This window comes from Wyeomyia smithii, chromosome 2 (genome assembly GCF_029784165.1).
Source record: "Wyeomyia smithii strain HCP4-BCI-WySm-NY-G18 chromosome 2, ASM2978416v1, whole genome shotgun sequence".
Classification (NCBI taxonomy): Eukaryota; Metazoa; Arthropoda; class Insecta; order Diptera; family Culicidae; genus Wyeomyia; species Wyeomyia smithii.
Window position 1 is genome coordinate 90,128,058 of NC_073695.1, and position 23,456 is coordinate 90,151,513.

The 23,456-nt window shown below is 38.5% G+C and overlaps 1 protein-coding gene across 5 annotated transcripts in view; it reads right to left on the reverse strand.

Moving 5' to 3' along the window:
* Positions 1 to 4,131: 4,131 nt before the first annotated feature.
* LOC129722258 (ion transport peptide-like) overlaps positions 4,132 to 23,456 on the reverse strand; it is a 67,674-nt gene continuing 48,349 nt past the window's right edge. For 4 of the 5 annotated variants that reach the window (XM_055675570.1, XM_055675571.1, XM_055675572.1 and 1 more), the window contains exons 2-3: positions 12,919 to 13,136; positions 6,252 to 6,852 (exon numbers count right to left, since the gene is read on the reverse strand). In XM_055675570.1, the coding sequence (XP_055531545.1) occupies positions 6,729 to 6,852; positions 12,919 to 13,136 (342 nt within the window). In that variant the 3' untranslated portion in view covers positions 6,252 to 6,728. Of the gene's footprint in view, positions 5,974 to 6,251; positions 6,853 to 12,918; positions 13,137 to 23,456 lie in introns of those variants that run through there. The other variant, XM_055675574.1, reaches the window with a different exon arrangement.

A 23,456-nucleotide genomic window follows, 5' to 3' on the forward strand; every position in this document is an offset into this window, starting at 1 on the left:
AAGGCACCTGGGGTTGTCACGTTAGGTATCTGATGAAAAAATGTCAACAAAGAGTGAATTTTCTTCGTACAATAACCGGACAATGGTGGGGAACCCACCCAGGAGACCTTATAAGGCTTTACCAAACAACGATATTGTCTGTCATTGAGTACGGGTGTTTCTGCTTCCGCTCCGCAGCAAACACACATTTGATCAAACTGGAGCGAATACAATATCGTTGTTTGCGTATCGCCTTGGGTTGCATGCAGTCGACCCATACGATGAGTTTGGAGGTCTTAGCTGGAGTACTACCATTGAAAAACCGTTTCTGGAGCCTATCTTCTTGCATTCTTATCAAATGTGAGGTCTTGAACCGTCCTGTGATTGAAAATTTTGAAAGGTTAATCGAACTTAATTCACAAACCCGTTTTATGACATTGTATTTCAATCACATGTCCCAAAATATTAACCCTTCTTCGAATATTCCAAACCGTGTCAACTTATCAAATACTTCGGATTCTACTGTGTTTTTCGATACATCCATGATAGAAGAAACTCGTGGAATCCCGGATCATTTACGCGTGCAGCAGCTCCCCAAAATTTTTTCCAATAAATATCGAAACATCAACTGCGACAATATGTTCTACATTGACGGATCACTTCTCGATGGGTCCACTGGCTTCGGTATCTTCAATAACAATTTAACCGTCTCCCATAAGCTCGATAATCCTGCTTCTGTTTACGTCGCAGAATTGGCTGCAATTAAGTACACCCTAGGGATTATCGAAAAAATGCCCACGGACCATTATTTCATCTTTACGGACAGTCTCAGTTCCATTGAGGCTCTCCGATCGATGAAAGATGTTAAGCACTCTCCGTATTTCCTGGGGAAAATACGGGAACATCTGAGTGCTTTATCCGAAAAATCGTTTCAGATTACCTTAGCGTGAGTCCCTTCTCACTGCTCGATACCGGGCAATGAGAAAGCGGACTCTTTGGCTAAGGTGGGCGCAACAAACGGTGATATTTATGTAAGACCAATTGCCTTTAATGAATTTTTCTCATTTGTACGTCAGAATACAATCATCAGTTGGCAAAATGCTTGGACCAGAGGGGAACTGGTAAGGTGGTTACATTCCATAATCCCCAAGGTGTCGACGAACCCGTGGTTCAAGGGGTTGGATGTAGGTCGGGATTTCATTTGCGTGATGTCCCGGCTTATGTCCAATCACTATAGATTTGACGCGCATCTCCGTCGTGTTGGGCTCGGAGAGAGTGGTGTCTGTGCCTGTGGTGAAGGTTATCACGACATAGAGCACGTTGTTTGGTCATGCCCTGTACACCGTGACGCCAGGTCTAAATTGATAGCTTCCCTGCAGGCCGAAGGTAGGCAGTCGGCTGTTCCTGTTCGTGATTTCTTGGCGAGCCGTGACCTATCCTACATGTCCCTTATATACGTTTTCCTGAAATCCATTCACGCCCCAGTTTAGTCCTATCCACTTCCGCCTACATCCAACCTAACGACAAGAACACGTTAAGACCCCGGATCCGGAATCAGCGATCAGACCCGCACGATACTCTCAAGGCCCGAGGGAGACTTCCCAATAGGCCAGTCCATAATATCTTGGCCCAGCAGCGGAACAAATTAAATATGCTGCTTACCTATGGCAATGAAAACCATCATACAGTAAACCAGTGCTTTTAATGCGAAATATTATAGCTTTAAGTTAGATTTAGTTCCAGCTCGTAGTCGGCAGCGAGGATAAAAAATTTGCTTTTAGTTATTAAGATGCTTTAGAAAGTAAGCTACCAGATATAATTGGCGCCGTTAAACATTAAATTGTATTTGTGCCGTGTCAAATAAATTATAGATGAACAAAAAAAAAACAGCCTAAACAGACCAAATATCATTCAACATGAGAATTTGTGGAATAGTATGATACCCAGAGGCCAAAAATCAACTTCAGACGCCGTTTAAATTTTTGGATAGTAGCTTCCAGTTTCATTACCCGATGTGAGTTTTTCAGGAACCGGGATAATGTTTATAGGCCGGAAATCAACTCCATACTTCATTTTGAAATCCGATTTTGCGACTTATGGTTTCTGGAAAACAACCTTAAATTTCCAAATTCAATCCAATAAAGACATATTGATGTTGTATCTGAAGTAATAATTGAAGTATAAAATGTAAAATTTGATTTGTAGTCATGAGCAATACCGGGAACGTTCAAATAGAACAATATATTTTGATCAATCAATTTCGTTTCTTTCCATAACTTCTAAACCACGTATCTAATTGTTATGAAATTTGTTATTTGTACGTTTGAGAGACAGTCCGTAGTTATGTTCAAATAAGTCGTGTAATCTTTGAGTTAATAGACTTTCGTTGTTTTCAGAATTTAATACATAACGGTTGAAATAAGAGTCCGATTATAATTAAATGAAATTAAACCGTTCATTTGATACTGAGATTGTTGAAATTAGTTCAGCCATCTTTGGGAAAACGTCATCGTCAGTCATCGGAACATGTTTCTTTTCACAACTTTTGAACCACATGCCTAATCATTATGAAATTCTTCAGTTTACCCTTAACTAGCCCGTTAATTTGATACCAATATTGTTTGAATCGGTTGTGTGGTTTGTGAGATAATGAAGTTTCGTGATTTTCACATTTTGATACATTACAGACGAAGTTACAGTCCGATCACAGTAGAATTCAATAAGGTGTCATGAGGCAGCTAGACCTTTTTTTTGTTCACACAACATTAATTTGACACGGCACAATACTTACTAGACCTCTTTTTTGACACTAATTTTGGGAAAATCGGTTCAGCCATCTCTGAGAAAAGTGAATGAGTTTGAGTATTCTTCGGAATATGTTTCTTTTCATAGCTAGACCTCACATTTTTAAACTTAACAGGCAAAGTAATAGTCCGATTGCAAAACAAATCAATAGGGTCTTATGGGGCAACTAGACCTTCCATTTGACACTGATTTTATGAAAATCGGTTCAGTCATCTTTGAGGAACATGAGTGAGATTAAGCAGTCTCCAGAACACGTTTCCTTCCATAACTTTTGAACCACATGTTCAATCTTTATAAAATTCAAAAGTTTAGGGTTTTTAAGGTAGCCCGTTCATTTAAAACCAATTCTGTTTAAACCGGTTGCGTAGTTTCTGAGATAATGATGTTTCGTGATTTTCACATTTTGATACATAACCTCTTAACTAAAAATCCGATTATGATGAAATTTGGTAGGGTCTTATGGTACAACTAGACCATTCATTTGCAATTGATTTCATAAAAATCGGTCCAGCCATCTCTGAGAAAAGTGAGTGAGAATAAAAATCTCCACTTACACACACGCACACACACATACAGAAAATGCTCAGCTCGTCGAACCGAGTCGAGTGATATATGCCATTCGGCCCTTTGTAGCACTTTTATAACTTCGGTTTTGCAAGTGATTGCTATATCTTTCTAGGAGAAAGGCAAAAATGCTCCAATTGTATGACATTTCACATCGATCAAGTTCAGTGCCTTAGATTATCGGTGTTTATTCACGAGTTGATCAATTGAATTATTCTCAGTGTCAGCACATTTATTTTCTGGTGCAACTCAGCAACCAATGCTCACTACGACAATGCATGAATTTCGTTTACCATAATCAATGACAAAATAGTGGAATGAGGCCTTGTAAATGATATTCAGAGAAGTTTCGGTAATTATCAATCCAAGTAGTGAAAGTTTGTTCAGACACTGTACACCGCATGGTACAGTATAAATTGTCGAATGAGGTTGGTTTGCTTTTCACTGTTCTGAAATGATTTTTATTATTGACGTTCAAAATACCGACACGAGTGTCAAAGTTTATTCGGTCGGTGTTCATCGGTTGTCTTGTATCATGAATATCACTGTTCGCAGGAGTAGTATGAGTATCAACATAAAGAAGACTGAAAATCGCTGCTTTAGAATATCATGACAGTGAATATTCTCAGCACTGATCAAGTTAATGACCAAAAACCAGAACAAACAGACGCAATGATGCCAAATATGTTGGTTACACGATGTTTGACAGATGGATCCCCCTTGTCTGTAACAGAGTATAGTTACCATTGTTTTCTTTCAAGAAAAATAAAAAGTCGTTACCAATTCATTTCTCATGCAGATTGATATTTTATTGTTTCCCCGTATTTTCGTTAAAACCTATTCGGATTGAATTCAATGTTTCAACAAAATCGCTTCCTCATGTTGATACTTTCTCGAAAAGCAACCAGTCCATTATTGTTATACAAAGAAAAGACGAATAATTTGCAAACGGTTCCAAATAAATGGGTTCTGTCATAGGTAAAACTATAAAGATGATAATTAAAATAGCTATAATGATTAGCGGGCCTGATGAAACTCTATGCCCGTTTGCTCAAACTGGAAAGCTGTTTGAATTTACAATAATAGCGCAACAAATTAGTAATGTAATGATTTTTAACCAGTTAATACACTCTGAAGGAACTTAAGTCATACTGATTAACATTGCTTGCTTTTCTGTACATAAAATCATATAAGTTATACCTGATAACAATGTTGATGGTGCAGGTAAGAATGATCATTTGTTTCGCGAAATAAGTAAAGTCCTAGATCGCACTTTCTTGTTAGTTATTCTTGATGAATCAATGAGCTTCGCTCTGCCATAGACCCTGTAGTTATGCCAGTCGAAAAATCAGGGTCCATTTGATTGACGTTGATTAAGGAAGTCCCTCTCGACTATTTTTCGCTATTGTCGCATTTCGGATCCTTCATTTTGAGCTTGGCTCAGGTCGAAATGAAAGAAGTTGTTGTTGATTTACGTATTAGTCTATTTTCGAGAGAAAATACTGTCTAATGAGGAATGTTAATAATTTACATTTTATTTCATGTGAGCGATAAAAACGTAAAAAAAACTGCTTTTCGTTGTAACTTCTGTGAGGGTTGTGAGTTGTTGACGTTTATAACATGCAACTCTTTGCTTTCTTTACATGTGTAATAATCAGTTGTTATGTAATGGAAACAAAGAGCAAGAAATTTTGATCATCAGTGCTATCGAAACCCGACAATCAGCCGAGAAACAGTGACATTGATGCAGGACATGCTTTATTATACTCTTCAAGCCGTATGTCTAATGCTACTAACAAAAGATTATTGCAAAGCTTACTTTTTATCTAGCATTTAATCAACCAAGTTACTTCACTGTTTTTCTTCATCATAAATAACTAAACGTAAATGTGTGCTTTCTGGACTAGAAATATATTTTTTGAAAATATAAATACATTATAATACGATAATTTTCTACTATCGTAGTTTCGAGTCGTTGAATAGATGAATCTTGTGAACAAAATGAAGTGTTTTGAAATGATAAATTAACCGAGTTTACGCTAATAATCTCCTCTTCTTTCGGTTAGGGGAACGCAACGATAGCCAATCTCAGCGATACTAAATCGCCGGTTTTGGAATCGGTACCTTCCCCCTACTACAAGCAATTCAAGCTGGTACACATTTTTTTTAATCTTTCTGAAACATAGGTAATAATGACTTCTATCACTCACAATATCGTTTTCAGATACAAACCATAATAACAGACTCCTTAAAATTGCTGATCATTCCAACTTTGTAAGTTAGTTTTTTACAATATTAATTATAAATAAATATGTTTTATCACTTAATTATGTACAAAATGGCTTTCTATCATTCCTTCCCCTCAGTCAATGACTTATGCTGCTGTTTCTGTTCGAAGAAGGTATAATCAAAATTTGCAAAACTTTCTAAACAAATTGAATGCGGTAAAATATTTGTAAGTTTTGTTTTTAAATATTATAACATACAGCTGCAGTTGATGAATAACAATGGCAAAATTATTTCTTCCCCAACATTTCGCGCCATTTTAGGAATTTTTCCTCCTCCTCGTCGAGAAATAACGCTTCTACACATGCCAGAAAGTATTCCGTTCCAAAGCAGTCCTCTCTACAATTAAATAGGAAGAAGAAAACAAAATAATTAGGTATCGTAATTAAAGTAAAAAGTGAAAAAGCATTCTGAGTGCAATATGCCTCCGATGCTTTGCAAAAACAAACAACTCGCCGCCGAAAAGTTTCAGTCTAGACACAAACCGGACGGCTAAAAAAACTAGTGCGCTCGCACGCATGAAGTATTTCAATCGGTATAGTCAGGCGTTTCAAAAATGAGCGCGGCCAAAATGCAAATGAGGTTTTCTTAAAAATATAAAAAAAAAAACATACCCGTTGATAATAAAACAAAAGTGTGAACAAAAGAAAGGCCGCACTACGTTTGAATCCTTCGGATGTATGACGTCGCCTTCCGGGCTTATCTGCCTTGCACTGGACCTTCGGAGCTATCGGATGCAATCGAACGTGGAGCCGGTTAAAAAATAAAATTGCACATTATTCGGCCACTGGTACACGATTTCTCGGTGTCGGGTTGGGGACCACAGTCGTGATGGTGATGATGATGATGAAGCTTCGTAAATGTTTCGTGTTGTATGCTTATTGGCACTCTCGTTTCTAATGTATATCTCCTCTAATTATAACAATGCAAGCAATGGCTGTATTTTGTTGCTGATACTGGTTGTTAAGCACTTTTGCGCGCAAGTTTAGTTCATTCGTTGCTAGTCGTCAGTCACTGCGAAAATGAAGACTTGTAGCAAAGGAAAAGATCACTGTTTAGTTCTTAGCGGCTTTCTAATCTCTCCTATGAGGGACTTATAACGTGTTGGGATCGGCACCATTTAGCACCTTGATGTACGGCTTCAGTGTTTCGATTTCGTCCGTCAGCTGAAGGGCATCTATGCAACCTCGGAAGTAGTCTGTCGTGAAGCACTGCTTTCTGTAAGATAACATTTGGAGGTGAAACTGATTAGTGATTGCAGAGACTGCTGGTAGCTCCGAATACCTGCCCGTTGTTAGGATATCATCGTGGGGCGAAATGTGTTAGCAATAAATGTTAGTAGCTAGCTTTGTGGAAATCTTGTCATACTCCGAAAAACTTCGTCCTTCGTCTCTTATGCGAATAAAATATGGTGAATTACACTATAGTTATTTCTAATTTTTATTTTTTAAATCATTTCCTCCCCTCAATTCCCAAAAAAATGTTAGCGAAAAGCAAAAAAAACCTAAATTAATCCACCTAGCGGTCAGACTCAGCCTTTCTCATTCAAACTTGTTATTTGTAAAAATAGATTTACATGAATGCTTAAATCCAATGAAGGTTTATTCACTCTTTGGGTTCTGAAATATTGATGTTGTAATTAAAGTATAAAATATGAAATTTGACGTAATGTTAGTGCTTAAGAAATCGCGAAATAAAAGAAATGACTTAATTTCGAACAATTTAATCACGAGCGATACCGGGAACGTTTAGATAGTACGATACCACATATAAATCATGTTGAGGCCATATATATTGATCAAAGCAGAAAAGTGTTGAATAGTCTTTGAATTTCTTTTCTTTCCAAAACTTTTAAACAGCATATCAAATTGTTATGAAGTTTGTTATTTGTAAGTTTGAGAGATGACTCGTTTGTATGACACTAGTTATGTTCAAATAAGTCGTGTAATACTTGAGATAATAGACTTTCGTTGACAAATTAAACAAATTAAAACATAACGATTGCTTAAGTTTGATTACAATCAAATGAAAAGGGAACATATAGACCATTTTACGAACTGACAGGTGTCACGGATCCTGCTAATGATGATGTTGCTTTTACGTGCGTTATGTCAGCGGTTCCGAGCTTTCTGTCAAAATTTCATTCATGAATTGAGTTTAGAAATGTCTCGTAAAATGGTCTATAGGGCAGCCAAACTTTGAAACCACGTGTTTAATCATAATTCATCAGCTAACCCTTAAGCCCGTTCATCTGATATCAATATTGTTCAAATCGGTTGTGTAGTTTCTAAGATAACGAAGTTTCATGATTTTCACATTTCGATACATTACAGACGAAGTTACAGTCCGATCAATACGGTGTTATGAGGCAGCTAGACCTTTCATTTGAAACTAATTCTGTGGAAATCGGGTCAACCACCTCTGAGAAAAGTGAGTGAGTTCAAGTTGTCTTCGAAATATGTTTCTTTTCATAGCTGGATTTCACATTTTTAAGCATAACAGGCAAATTAATAATCCGTTTGTAAAAAAAAAATCATTATGGTCTTATGGGGCAACAATACCTTCCATATGACACTGATTTTGTGAAAATCGGGCCAGCTATCTCTGAGAAACATGAGTGAGATTAAACAGTCTCCAGAACACGCTTCTTTCCATAACTTCTAAACCAAATGTTCAATCTTCATAAAATTCAAAAGTTAAGGGTTTTTAAGGTAGCCCGTTCATTTGAAACCAATTTTGTTTAAATCAGTTGTGTAGTTTCTGAGATATTGATGTTTCGTGATTTTTACATTTTGATACATAACCTCTAAACTAGAAATCAGATTACAATAAAATTCGATAGGGTCTTTTAGGGCAACTAGACCTTTCATTTGCAATTAATTTTATTGAAATCGGTTTGGTCAGACCATCTCTGAGAAAAGTGAGTGCGAAAAAAGGTGCACATACACACGTACACACCCACACACAAACATATACACCTATGCATACTTATATGCAGAAAATGCTCGATTCGTCGAACTGAGTCGAGTAGTATATGACATTCGGCCATTTGGATCACTTTCCCACCTTTTAATTAGCCAGTGATCGTTGGGAGAAAGTCAATATGTTTACTTTCATTATGTGATTTCACATTTTTATGAACAACGGACAAAGTTACAATCCAAATACAATGAAATTCAATAGCAACCTATAAGGCAACTAGATCTTTCATTTGACACTAATTTTGTGAAAATCGGTTCAGCCATCTCTGAGAAAAATGAGTGAGTTTAAACAACCTCAGGATAACTTTTCGTTACATAACTTTTGAACCATATGTTCAATCATAACGACCGTAGTTAAGGGTTCTGGAGACAGCCCGATCATTTGAAACCAGTTTTATTGAAATCGGTTGTGTGGTTTCTGAGTTATTGATGTTTCGTTATTTTTACATTTTGATACATAACCTCTAAACAAAAAATCCGATTACAATGAAATTCAATAGCAACCTATGGCGCAACTAGACCTTTCGTTTGCAATCCATTTTATGAAAATCGGTCCAGCCATCTCTGAGAAAAGTGAGTGAGAAAAAAAAAGTTGCACATACACACACACACACATACATACATACATACGTTTCGTCGAAAGGGGTCGAGTAGTATATGACATTCAGCCATTGGGACCACTTTTATACCTTTGGTTTTTCCGGTGATTGCTATACCTTTCTAGGAGAAAGGCAAAAATTGTTTGAGCAATATTCCCTTAATAAACCTTGAAAGACCACCAGAATATTTAAATTATTGTCGATAATCCAACACCAGTTTTTCACAATGCAGGGAAACTTTTGACCAGTATTTGTTTATATATCTTGATTGGTACATATCAAAGCGTTATTATAAATTGAAATAATGATAATGCTAAGCTTTTAATACTGTAAAATATACTGGTATTATTGGTTTACAAAAGTACAAAAAACCGAAAGTGCAACTTTTAACGGAACCTACTTCTACGTCATCCACCTAAGAGAGAGAGAGAGGAAAAAAACAAGCATTCTATTCTACTTGGAGCGAATTCACGCGCACCTACGCATGCACCATGTTACGCTCCAGTGGACACCATGTTTTCGCTACTCGCGTGTGGAAAATTCCTTTGCGCCAAGTTTTCATTCCTCGCCGGCACCTCCGAGGAGTGCGCGAATGGCTACGTGCTACTGCCTCTGTAACGAGCTGAGGCAGCAACCGAGACCTAAAGCCGCCAAAGTGTCTGCCAATTTAGACTGCCTACCAGTTTGCTTTACGCACGTATATGGTGCTTACCGTATGCCCCTGCGGCTCCGCACTGGCTTCGCCATCGTGGAGCCAGTATACATACCCGATATATGAATAATATGTGTAGCTTTAAGCTGAGGTACAAGTACTAGCTTCTTGGAGGTTTACGCGATGGTTCTACGAATTATTTCTTGCCGACGTAACTGTGGAAAACAGTTCTAACTTTTAGATTAGAGATAGGGTTGGTTTGATTGTGGGAAGAAACCCTTTACCCACTATACCTCTTGGCAGTGTGCTCGGATTCTATCTAAAACGTTGCCAGTTTTCCGCTATTTTTACAAAACATCCATCAATTAGAAGGTAAATGTTTGTACTTCAAACATATGACTTTTTTCAATCGATAAACATAGTAGTTACTGTAGATTTGGCAATTACCGTTACAGAGTAACGACTCCTAACTATGATTTGCTATTTTATCATTCGCGGCTTTCATTCTTAACAATTAAAATATCTCCAAGTTTTGTTACACCAACAAATCCTGAATAATTCACTCACATGAGAAATATAACCATGTAATTGGGGTTGCCAAGTAGTTGAGCACAAAAAACTTCACCATCCCAAGGTAACCGCAGATTCCTTAACGTCGATTCTGGCAGCACCGTGACACCCACCGCGTAGAAACAGCAGACCACACGCCTCAGCCCATATAGGTAATGCCGCCTTGATAAAGATCGCAACGTGAGAGACTAACAACACATCCAAGCAAACAGGTTGTTGTTAGTTTACTAACTGATTGGTCACTTGTCTGTACTACTGGTTATGCAGGTCGAGGAGAGACACAACGAGGAGGCGGGTGTTGTAGGTGTCATTGGCAGCAACAAACGGGGCTACAGGTAATTGATGAAGACATGAATGCCGACACGATGGAAACTATCAAAAAGTGCAGATCAGTGCGAATCGCTACAAGAGGGTTACTTCGTCGACGATCAGCGGGAAACACAAAGATGAAACCTGAATTTCTGTTGAATAAGCGATAAAGCTAAAAAAACATGCTGCACCCAGGCTTGGCCACGCAAGCGGGGCAGGAAAAGCTCACCGTGCGGTCAGCGAGAAACATCAGAAAAAGAGGCCTCACGCGTGGATTTCTGCTGTCTTATCGCGCTTACATAAATTTCCAGTTCTGGCTACCTCTCCCATGAATCGGGTTGCAGCAGGAGATTACAGCTGCTCGCTCGTTTCACCTCCAGCAGGCCTGAGCGTTTTCCTTGTTTCACTGGTTTTAGTCCAGTTTATTTTTTTTCTGCGCTCACTTTTATACCCGTATACGAGTATATTTTTGCATTCATTATTTGTTTTGGACCCGGCTGGTGTGCCTTTTCCGATTTATATCTTTTCGATCGGTCAATCGCTACCGCCCAGCCGAAAACTGTCGGGGGATTTCTTAGAACTGCGAAGGAAGTTAATCCGTAGGGGGTTTCCAGTCCTTACGATTGAAAGTTAAGCTCCAGTTCTCTCAATGCCGCTTCCCATACGGTATCGGATTGCGCACGGTTGCGGATAAAGGTCAAGCGTCGTGTAATAAAAAACACAGGCATGTTAAATATTGTCAATTAAGCGTCGGAAATGGACGGTTATAAATTTTGACGTTAAACTTTAACGAATCCATTCCGTAGCATTGATGCCAAATTGAGCGAGCTTTTGTTGACTTTTAAGTAGGATTTCCACCTCAATATTTATTTAGCTAATAGAGTCCTTTCTACAATATTATTCATATAGGTGAAGCAACAAGGTGTCTTGGAATTTTAAAGACGTGCTGACAAATGATGTAAACCATTTTCTCCATAAGAACGTTTCAAGAACCATTAATGATTGCCCAAACAGCGCAGATTCGGACACTCGCTTTCACGCATTAGCAAACGATCGTGTAGCAGCCAAAACACGTGCTCGAAAGCTGTATGACCAGTTTTGACCAAGTATAGCGAAGAATTAGTGGGTTTTACCAATCGATTGAAATCGTATAATTTAGCAGTTGATAATAAGGCCTGAGGACGCAAGTTTTTCAACGAAGAACATAAAAAATTGTGAATTCTACAAAACTGCGTATCTCCAGTAACAAGTTCATTCATCCGAACTTCCAACGTTGACTCGTTTTCGCTATCTTCCGGAGATCCTACCAGAAATTGAAACCAGGCTTGAGTTTGTTGAGATACTTGGAGGGAAACTTGCAAAAGGTTTGAATGGAAGAGAAATTCGTGGCCAACAGATTCCTCAGTTGTGTTAAGAAAGCAACGTACCTAGAAATCACATCTTCGTTCATTAAAGGGTAGAAAACAAAGATTAATTATGGCTGCAATGACACGATTTCGGATTTCCGGACAAGGTAATGTATGTTCGTAAAGCAATCCAGACCGTCCATTTACAATTGATCTGAAACTTTTCACTGGGGTTTCTTTGATGACATTCGTTGCATCTTGACTCCAGACAAATTTTACCGAATCTCAGATTAACGTGTATTGTACACATTCTATATTCTTTTCAGATTTGTAAAGAAACAATTATCTTTGACCAAATCTTCATCTGTGAAAAAGTGACAAATATTTGACGCTTGGTTAAAAAGTGTAATACAGCCTTAACTTAATAGAGTTGTTCTACATTACTTCAGGGTCTCTAACACTTCCACAAATGTGAATCAGAAGATTTATCTCGAACAGCGCTTCCAAAAGCGTCTGCTACTTTACTTGACGCTTTCTATTTTGGTTTGTCAGTCCTTTTTGGGACTAGCAATTTTTCTTATGAAATTATTTTACAAATAACAAACATTAAGGGTGGATTGTACGTCTGTAGAATAAACGAAACAAAATATAAACTATTTAAATACTTTTTCCATTTAATGTAGTTGGCTTCTTCGATTTTCTAACGTGTTCCTACCCTCAATTTTACGTTGTTCTGAATTTTTTAGTATTGATATATTAGTAAGCTACTATTTTTTATATGATTGATTAGTTTTCACTCTATTGAACTATAGGTAAATTCTACTTACTTGCAGAAGGACAGGATCTGAGGCTCCCGGAACAACGAGTAGCAGTCTTCGCATATCCGGTCCAGCCGGTAGAAAATCGCTTTGTTGAACTGTCCTTTACATTCTATGTCAAAGAACGAGCTGCGCTTTGCGAGGCTGTGATGAGGTAACGCTACAGCTGCCAGTGGTACCAGTGCGATTATCAGTGCCAACGAGAGCGCAAGATTACGGGAGCACATCTGCAAGGTAACAAAAAGCAAATTTCTTTTTCAAAGTACATTGTGTAAAATTGGGATGTTGCTGGAAAAGCTGCGTTTTGCTACGAATAGGGTATTTTAGAGTCATGCACTTTATCATTTCATATGATAGAAAATATGAAAAGAAATACCTTTTCCACTGACTTTTTTGATTTGCACTTTAAAAATTTATTTTAAAATTTAACAACTGCAAGTGGTTTTAGGACACCCCTACGTCAAGTAATCATGACACAGGGGTGCCAAGTCATTTTGCCAAATGTCTTCACACTCCATGAAAATATGTCTTCATTTGTAAACACGCCCCCCGTTGAAATGTTGAAGTTGGCAAAAATCGCAGTAAAGACATTAAATCGGGTGCGGTTAATCACACGAGCTCTGATGTCTTCGAAATGAAGACTAGTCTTTTCATCTGGCATCCATGTTATGATACGTAAATCAGGATTATGTTTCTCTCCGGCCAGCCAGCTGTCATTCTGCAGATGTGTCATTCCGTACACTACTTGCCAGTTAGTGAAAATTTAAAAAAATATATTTTTTTGTTTATAAAATTAAAGAAATATCTTAGAGGTCTAAAAAAACTTCTACGTTCACTGGGGGCACCAAAAATCACAGGAATGGTTGAAAAGCTATCGCATTTATTTTTTTTTTTCATTTTGAGCTTAAGAACATTTTTTTTCGTTTCTTTCGACCAGTGTAATCAATTGCTATGCTGCTAAATCCTAATAGACTTGTTCAAATCCTGAACCTGTTGCGGCGTCAAAATTCATTTCATTTTTCAAACAAATAAACCAATATTGAAAGATAATCTGTCAGTCTTCCTTCTAATTGGTGAAGTTTATCGCTTATTCATTTACCTATGTTGTGTTCGCGATAGTTTAATATCTCAATCGCAACAGAGCGTTTGCCCGATTCGCGACTTTCACACACGACGAGAGAAGCAACCAAGAATTGAAAAACAAATGCCCGAGAAGAAACGAAAAGTCAATAAATCGGAAAGGATATAAATAAGCTGCAAATTGAGACCCACCTTATGCGAAACGAAATACACTACAAGAAGGAGGTAGCCCATCGTGAACGGTGTACGGTTCGAATCTCAAAGCAAAACGCCGACAAGCGCACTTTAGTGCAGATTTCAGGGGGGTTCCAACGAGAAATGTTGTACCATGTAGCGATGAATATCTTTTATTTGCACGCAGCAGGGAGAACTGTTCGATGGAGGCGAGTGGTATCATTCTAGTTTACAAAAAAAAAGTGAATGAACGCGCAGTTGATTATGAAAAAAAGAATGATGTTCAATATTCGCCGACATCAGTCGAAAGAAAGTGTCATCTAAAAACAGCAATAAAACTGTGCAGTTTTTTGCTTATAACATTTGATCACAGGAAACGCAAAGCACCAAAAAGTTCTTCGTCCAATAAAAATATATATCGACATCACTTAAAACTGCGTTGAATTCACCCCACGCCCAATAACGATGAAATGGAATCACAAGATCCACTCGATATTTTAATAAACTTGTCCGACATCAATTTACATCTCAAAGGAAGACGCCGGTTTCACACGCCAAAAAATGAAAATGAATCGTTTCTGAATATTCAAATGTCGGTTTAAAGGTGTCTATTAATTTTCCCCGAATTCGTTTGCGTAAATCTTTGCCGTTCACTGGCGACAAACTTGCAAAAACGTCAACTAAGCAAACTCATTTTCATGAATGAAATATGTCCAACAGGTGCACAGCTCGCGGCAGACCGCCGCCAAAATCACGTTGACATGTTAGAATATTCAGTTTCCGACCAGATGGTGATGTTGGACAAGCTGAAGAAAAAAAAATCTGCACTCCTCCAATGGGGGAGATTAAGATACATATTAATAAGGTTAACACTAATAAATTCAAACTTTTCGCGATTCCACTGCATTTGCGGAATATCGCCGCCTTGTACCGAAATAAAAAAACTGTTTCTTCCTAGTCAAGCTGCAGCATGACCGGACGAATTTTGAGGACACACCAATTTATGCGTTGTGATTGACCACCCATGAGCCGCACATTGGGCAGATCAAAGAAATAGAGCAGCCGTGTGCGTGAAACTTGGCCGCATCACTATCTGCCTAACCTAGACGCTTTGTCGGCGCGACATTAATCGGCGTGCGTCGCAACATCGAGTCACATAGACATAACAAGCTGGGCGAGCGTGCCGCACGAGTGCCGCGAATCGCATGTTTTCCGATGATTAATGTAGCATTTGCTCTTTTTCGTATAGCTATTAATCAGGGCACCTGTTTTCGAGTGTTTTTTTCCGTGCTGATTTACGCATTCATCTGACAACATTTAGCAGTGGTGAAGCATTAGGCGCTTCCGGTATTGTTTGTTTTTCTTCTTCCTGTTAATGGATCAACTCGTTTGCAAGTCAGGAAATGGCCACTATAGTAGTCAGATGTGATGGTCGATTTCAAGCTGTTTAAGAAGTGCTAAAACAATTTGAGGATCTTTAGTGTTAATTAATTAGTAGATATTATCACTGTGAGCTTCGGCAGTATTAAAAACAAATCGCAGGTGCTTTGCACTGTGTTGTTGGTTCAATTCTTACTAAGCGATAAAAAAAGGGAAAATGCACCCTGAAGACAGCGAACTATTCACATCTCATTCATTCATCACAAAGCAATAAATCACAATTTACTGTCGGCTGCCAGAAATGACACACTCCACCAGCAGTGGCCAAACAAACCGTTGCGGCAGAAACACAACCTAATTGATCTAATTGGATTCGATTTTCAGTAGCGATCCCGCACATTCCACTGTACTACAGCGAATCAATCAATATTATTAAAGCAGAAAGGTTCATCACCGCCCCGGTACGGCACGTAGACATGCCCGAAAAGGCGATCGCACAAGTTATGACGTTGTCGGTGCGTCCAATGAACGCGATTATTATAAATAGCACATTCTTCCGTTCCCTCGCGTGAAATGCCCAACCGGCTGTGGAGTGGCCGATCTTTACGCGACCGCAGCATCCCGTGGCGGTAATAATGTTGTGCTGTGTGCACCAGCTCTGGAGCAGCAGCATGCGGATCCTCGTAGTTCGCCGCAGTCAGCGGCTCTGCACTTACATCTGTCTTTGATTTTATGGCGATATAATTGGCTTCCAATTACAAAAATCATCGTCTTTCACATCGGGCGTGCAGTTTTGCCGTCGTTTCGACCTTGTTTCCGTTTCCGTGCGTAAGCATGTATGCGAATATTTTTGTTTGACTAAAATAATGCCTGTGCTATATCGATGGAAGCATTGCGCTTCAGGATGCAATCTCGCGTCAATTTTTTTTAAATATTATCTTTAAATTGACTCAAATAATAACAAAAATTGTGTCATTTCAGTCTTTAGTGTAATGAGATGGAACTCTCACTGTTTCAATTCTATCCAGTGCATGTGTAGGTCAATTCAATGATTTATGGGTTTTTGGCTAAAATGGATCGTCAACTTTATTTCAATTGATTTGACCGACAGTGCTTTCATTCTAATGTCCATCGAGCTGTTTCGGCTCCCATTTTCCTCCTATTGTAAAATAGGCAGATCTTTACAAATTTTACCGATTCGATTGTTCAATGTTTATTATATTTCAATTTCATCTCGAATATTTAACGATTGCATCCCCCACCGTTTAATTCTTGAAATACGCGTGAGTAATTTATTTAAAAAGTAGGTGCATAGTCTTGTGTTGCTTTGTTCGATATGTTACGGACAAAGAACATGGAAAACTATCTAAAAGGTAGGAAGATTGCGAATATTGTCAAACAAATATGATTTACAAACATGGAGACAAGCCGCAGAGCAATTTTTCTTCGTGACAATGCCCTATCACATACGGCAATACCGGTTCGCTACATGCTTGAAGCACTGACCTGTTCTTTTTTATGCGACTCAAAACATTTTGTGAGGGATTAGTGAGTAATTTATACTACTAATTTCTAACAATGTTAACTTTTGTTGATGGTAAATGCAAATCATAATTGATCATTTTTCTGTTGATAATAAGCATTAAATTTGTTGGAAAACAAACAACAAAATCTAGAGAGGTAATCTGGAATACAAAAAAAAAATGAAATTTTAACATATAATCTTGGGTTCTCTTCGAAAACTTTTTTTTTATTCTGCTTTGTGCTGTGTTTCTGCCGCTCGCAGAAAAACAATACACTTGTTGCTCACACCAGAACTGAGTGAAACAAGAGTAGTGAATCACTCTAGTGAGAATACACAGAGGTACACCGCGGTGGTCACTGCTGAGATAAATTCGATAGCATTCAAAGAGCAAACATGCGTGATGGACGGCTGGATTATTTTTTTGTTTTGAAATACAAAGCAAAAAAGATAATCTGCCTTTTTGCCTAGAGATGCTCCTCTCATTTGAAGTATGCTTAAGAGACACACAGTAAAACACTGCAGTGAGCTTTGCTGTTATTGGGCGTAATGATTTCTCGTGTACACGAGTTTATTATATCTCTGGAGAGATATTACAAATTCCACCGCGGTGTTTTTATGCAAGCCACTCAGATACATACGATTTGTTGCTCTCTTCATGTCGCTTCGCTTTGCGTGAGAGCAGTTATTTTCGCAGTGAAAGATATTCTCCTACACGCATTGTGATTCTCTGAAGAGCAATGACAAGCCTGTCCATAACAAGCATCCTTTGTAACTGGTGCCAACCAAGAAATGCTTGACGTAGAACTACGTCTCTCAAGAAGTTCGGCTACATAGGGATGTAAAATGAAAATCGAAAACCAGAAGAAGTGAAAAATATGTCCAACTTCAAATGCTAATAAATCGGTTGGTTTTCGATGGATTTCTTCGTTCTTGCAGCAATCGGTTGTAAAATCTGTTAAGAATCCTCCCGAACAGAGCCTGACAAAGTCATTTTCAATTGACAATTATCAGGTTATAGTGACGCTTTGACTCGTGAGCTTTTGTATCATTCTCGAGCACTTCGTAAGTCACATGACACCCAGTCGAAAGCTCTTGCTGTGATTCTGACAACTGAAGGGCTTGAAATTGATACAAACGCTTTTCAATTGAATGCGGAGATTATCACCATCACTCTCAAATGACGATTCTCAATTGAAAATAACAATGAGCGCTGACGGAGACAAATGGCTTCCATACAGTACTTTTATAGGAAAGAGGGAGGAAATATTGATCGGAACTTGCGTAACGTATTTATTGCATACCATTGCCGTTCTAACTACGGCTTGCGGTTTTAGAAAACTACCATCAAACGACGCGATGCGGTGCTTATTTCATTTGAGACACTGAAGGAAAGGATAGAGTCTCTCTCTCCGTCACTCTCTCCGTCGATTGAAATAGTCATTAGTTTTATTTGAAATGATCCGAAAGAAGAAAGAGGGAAAGAGAGAAAGAAGTGATTCGTGAACAGTAGCCGAAAGGAATCAGGTGAAAATGAAACTGTTCGAATCGAAATGACAGCGCAAGTATATCAGTTTCATTGTTTTGTTTCGAAAATGTAGAGCCCTGTTCCCAAATGCAGAAAATTGTAATTTTTTTATTCGAATTTTTATACTATTAAAAAGCCGGCACTCCCTCTAATGAAAAGTTGCCGTATTTTGACGAATGCTGGCATTCAAAATAAATGGGCCGTCAAATTTTCAGTGTAAAAACAGCTTTCAACTATGTTATAAGAAAAATGTCTTAATCATCTCTGCCGGGGTAGCACACATATGCGATCAATATTATATCCGATATGAAATTGAACAATTGAATCCGATATGAAATTGAACAAAAAGCAAATTACACAGTGCAACGAATTTTTTGCCTTGGCTTCTATGTATGATTTTTTGATGAAGTTTGATGCAAAAACAAATTTCTCCGAGTTTGAACATATTTCAACTTAAGGGGCAGTAATGGCGCCATTTTGAATTTTTTAGAAATCGAAAATTTTCGATGTTTTTTCGACGCCATTTTGTTATAAGATCAAATATCAAAATTCCATGAGTTTGTCCACATATTAGCATCTTCTTACCCATCTTTTAAAGAAACAGATGTTAAATCGGACAAAAACTGAGCTCAAAACGGTGATTCTACGAAACCGGTTTTGGCATGGTTTTAGTATATTTCACAGAGCAAAATAATATCGAGTATGTATTTGCATTAATGGTAATGCGCTAATATCTAAAAGTGGTAGTCGAATTATATCTTATATTGAGTAAAAGAGTCTCAGAAATCGATTGGCAGGTGTCTGCTCTACGTGAAATGTCAGCAACATGTCGATTTTGCCCCAATTCCCCTACAATACTAAATTAGGTTTATCTCGACGTTAAATTAACTTATTTGAAATCTGTTTAATGTAATATCAAGAGTGTAAGCGATACTCAAAGATACAATAACAATTTGGCATCACATGATCCTCACCTTTTTACGGGGAGGGGGTTCTCCACTATCGTCCTGGCGATATGTTGTTGAGGTTTGCAGGAAATTATACACAGTGAAAACCGGGAGACTTTCATTTTGAAAAAGGTTTACCGTGAACTTTTTGTTAAAATTTTCGTACAAGTTAGTTAGAACTGTAAAATGCGCTTGCACAAAGCTCCTTGTTTCGGCGCCATTACAAATAGAACTCAGCATGCAAAACAAAACAAAAAATACTGGCATTAGAGTAGAGAAAGAGAGAGAAAGCTATTCATTTTTCTCTGAATGTTTTTGTTTTTGAATTAAAGAGCCTCGAAAAAAATCCAAAATTTTAGTTATCACCCGTTACTTCGTCGTAACCTTCTCGTACAACTTTCAAGCGCGTGTTTTAGTCACTAGGTTTTGCTGAAGCACCCTGTTAGGTTGCTTGCAGTCTCCTCGTAGACTTGCCCTCCGGACAGCACTATTGATAGCATCATATTTTTCTGGTGATATCCCAAACCGAGAGTCCTGGGTTTACCTTGATTGCCTTCGATACCTTCCGGTTCGGCTGCCTGTCGTATGTTCCACTAAAACGCTTACTCTGAACCTTTCGAGCCACGAACATCCGTTCTCGCAAACGATTGAGCACATCATACCTGATTGATTTGACGAATTTCAGTGTTTCTGGACCTTTCAGAGCGAACCACGTCGGGCTTTAATTTAGCATAACTTACTTTAACCTTCGCCTGTCGAGATAAAACTTTCAGCATTGAAAGGCAAATAATTTCAACAAGTAGTTATCAAAACACTTCAAATCCGACCACTAAAGGTGCTGCTTTACAACAGACAATATTTCTGGATTGTTAATGAAGAAAACTCTAAATAGAATCTAGGAACAATCAACGTCCTGCTGGTTACTAGGTTGTTGGGAAACCATACGGACGGATTTTTCGCGATTCACGCGTAGTCCAAAGTTTTCATCTGAAACATACACATTTCTTTTTATTATTCAACAGGCTTCCGTGCCGGTTCAGGCAACCATATTTTTTATAATACTGAGAGCTGAGCCTTGAAACTTCTAGAATATATTCTCCGAGCATGACCCTATCGATGGATGAAAAGAAATCAAGAAGTTTCTGAAAAAGCTTCTCTCATGTTGATTTACGGAGTAAAGTACCCAAACAATGAGAAGCTCAAAAAATGTGATTATGACACTGGTCGACAAAAGTGGAAAAAGTACTGCCCTGAAGCTCGAAATAGCTGCCCTAGAAAGATTATAGCTTTTTAACCATTCCTGTGAATTTTAATTCCCCTAGCCATTACCAAAACGCGTCAACTTATGTAAGTGTTCGCATAGTAATTGCTCGCCGGGTTCGTCGCTTCAACGTTCTGTTTACGAGAAAACTCATTCAAATCTCTGAAAAAAATATTAGTGGCTGGGGGCGCCAAAATTCACAGGAATGGCTAGAAACCTATTATCCAGTGTTATTTCCCAATATTTTAACTACCCAAACGAAAACAGGAATGTTATCTTGAAGATTCGATGAAAATCCAGCACAAGCTGGTCGCATGTTAAAGCTGAACGTGAATATACAGGTATATTAAATCGATGCCTGCTCGTGGAGTACTGCAGCATGCGAGTGTTTCTGGTAACTTGATTTACTGGTGCAAACTTACAATAACCAGTTAGGTAATAAATCAATTAGGCGTCAATCGTTTGGCAACTTTATCAACCAGCCAATCCAGACTTGAATTACGACCGGGAGGTTGACTGGTTGTCAGCCGGTTGGTAGACAGCATACTTTACGGTACTAACCGTACACTTCGTAGGGTAAAAGATTATATTTACGACTCAATTAGCAGGGGTTGTATCTCGTCAGACTAGTTGTTTCCGCTATACGGTCGGTGTTGCTGTGCTTCATTAACCTCGACAAACTAGCGAGTGAAAAAAATGGACGAAAATGAGCTATTGTCTCCCGGGTAATCAACACAGCAAATATGTGGTTACACGTGGCTATTGCTCGAAACTTCACAGCTCGAACAATGCAAACTGTGGATAGTCAATCCGATTGTTGAATCTCCAGGTCTTTGTATGCAGTTGTTGCTACTGAATCATTCGCGGGAAACCATCACGCAAGTGGCGTCGCTGCGCTACAATCATCCCGCCAAAGTCAGAGAAAGTTTATTTATTTTTCCAAGCTATCGTTTGTTTATCAAAACACTGTTTGCTGATCCAACTTTATAGCCAGTGAAGACTGTGTAGTAGTGGAGTGTGTATGAGTGTGTAAACACACTAGTTGATCAACAAACATGCTACTTCATCTCCGTGTTGGTCAAAGATTGTATGTTTTCGTTTGACCAATGTTAATACTTGTTAGATGACTAATATACATGAAATTCTGATAAGAAAGACTAGTTGTCTTCGTAATCGCAATTAAAAAAACATTTGCAAATGTTTACAGTCATCTACATTATCCTGACTCCAAGTTCAAATTGAAACAAAGCCTTGTGTACAAAACAACCGCGCTGTCAGTACCGGTTTAGTTTGGCTTTCAGTGGAAAACTTCAAAATTAATATTCTTGCCTTGAACTTTGGGAGCAAACATCCTAGCACGCACGTGAACGCTGCAAACTTTGCGTCGTTTGGATGATGATTTATAAAGTTTAATGCTTGCAACCTCGGTCAAAGAACCATTTACGTCACACGAGCTTAGTAGGAGAAAGAAAACGGACGTCAACACTATATACGCCACAAACGAAGGAAACTGCTTTCCGGGTCACGGCCCTTCGATCCCTCTTCACGAGCGATCTAGCGATCGACATCAATAAGGCCGGTTTTTGTTTAGCACGCTAAAAATAGCTCATGCTTCACCTGTACACTGCTACCGTGCGTGTATTGCTCGACGACAGCAACAGCGAGCGGAAACGCACATCATCGTCACCATCAGCATCTATTGAAGCGTAAAACTAGATTTTTTTCCCCACCCCGGGTGGCGGGCGCCGTATGTCTTATCTTTTTGACGTTATCATAAAATGATCAGTGGTCTTAATTTGGATGTTTATCTGTTGTTGTGTCTGCCACACCAAATTATTGATGGATATACATTAAGAACCGACCGCCTATCGAATAGTTTGATAACATATAAAATGGGTATGATGCGTCGGGTTCACGGCGGGAACGGTTTTTTTTTCTAAGCGGTAGGTCTGGTAGATTCGTAGCCTGCGGCAACATTTCAATTAGTAACGATATACAAGGGTTTTTGCCGTAAAGTAGCTGGCATAAAAACGTGTTTCTGCACCGCACGTATGTAGGCATTGGCTACGACAGGCAAAGAGCTGCGAAGGTGCACGTAGGTGCAATTTCTGCTTCTATTTATAGAATTGCAATTCATTCAAGCTCAAGACGATCGTGATGATGATTCGTGCTTTGATGGTGCTAGTTCAATTAAATCCTGACAGCACTGGCCTCGGGCTTCTGGTTTGCATTTTGAAATTGCACGTTAAGTATTGGGAAGATTACGATTTCGTATACCTATGTCTTTTAGCGCGCCAGCATATTGTTTTATAGGTGTAGAATTCTCTTATTACTTTTTACTGATATTATAAAAAATTTATATAAGTAAGTCAGAAGAATTGAGTAATTTTCGCGACGCTTGCGACCCGCTGTCACTTTGGGTTAGTATAATTTTTCACAAAATTGCAGTGGAGACGCATGGTTTTTTATACGTATCGATCATATAAGAACGTTTTATTTAGAACAGTCGTGATTATCAAACCGAAGTCGTAAACATAAATTTCGACTAGTAATATTCCGATCATGTTGGCATCAAATGCTCATTACTTCACCGACTTCCACCCATAATAACGTTCGCCTATAGCCAGTAAGGCGTCACTGTGAGAGCGCAAACCG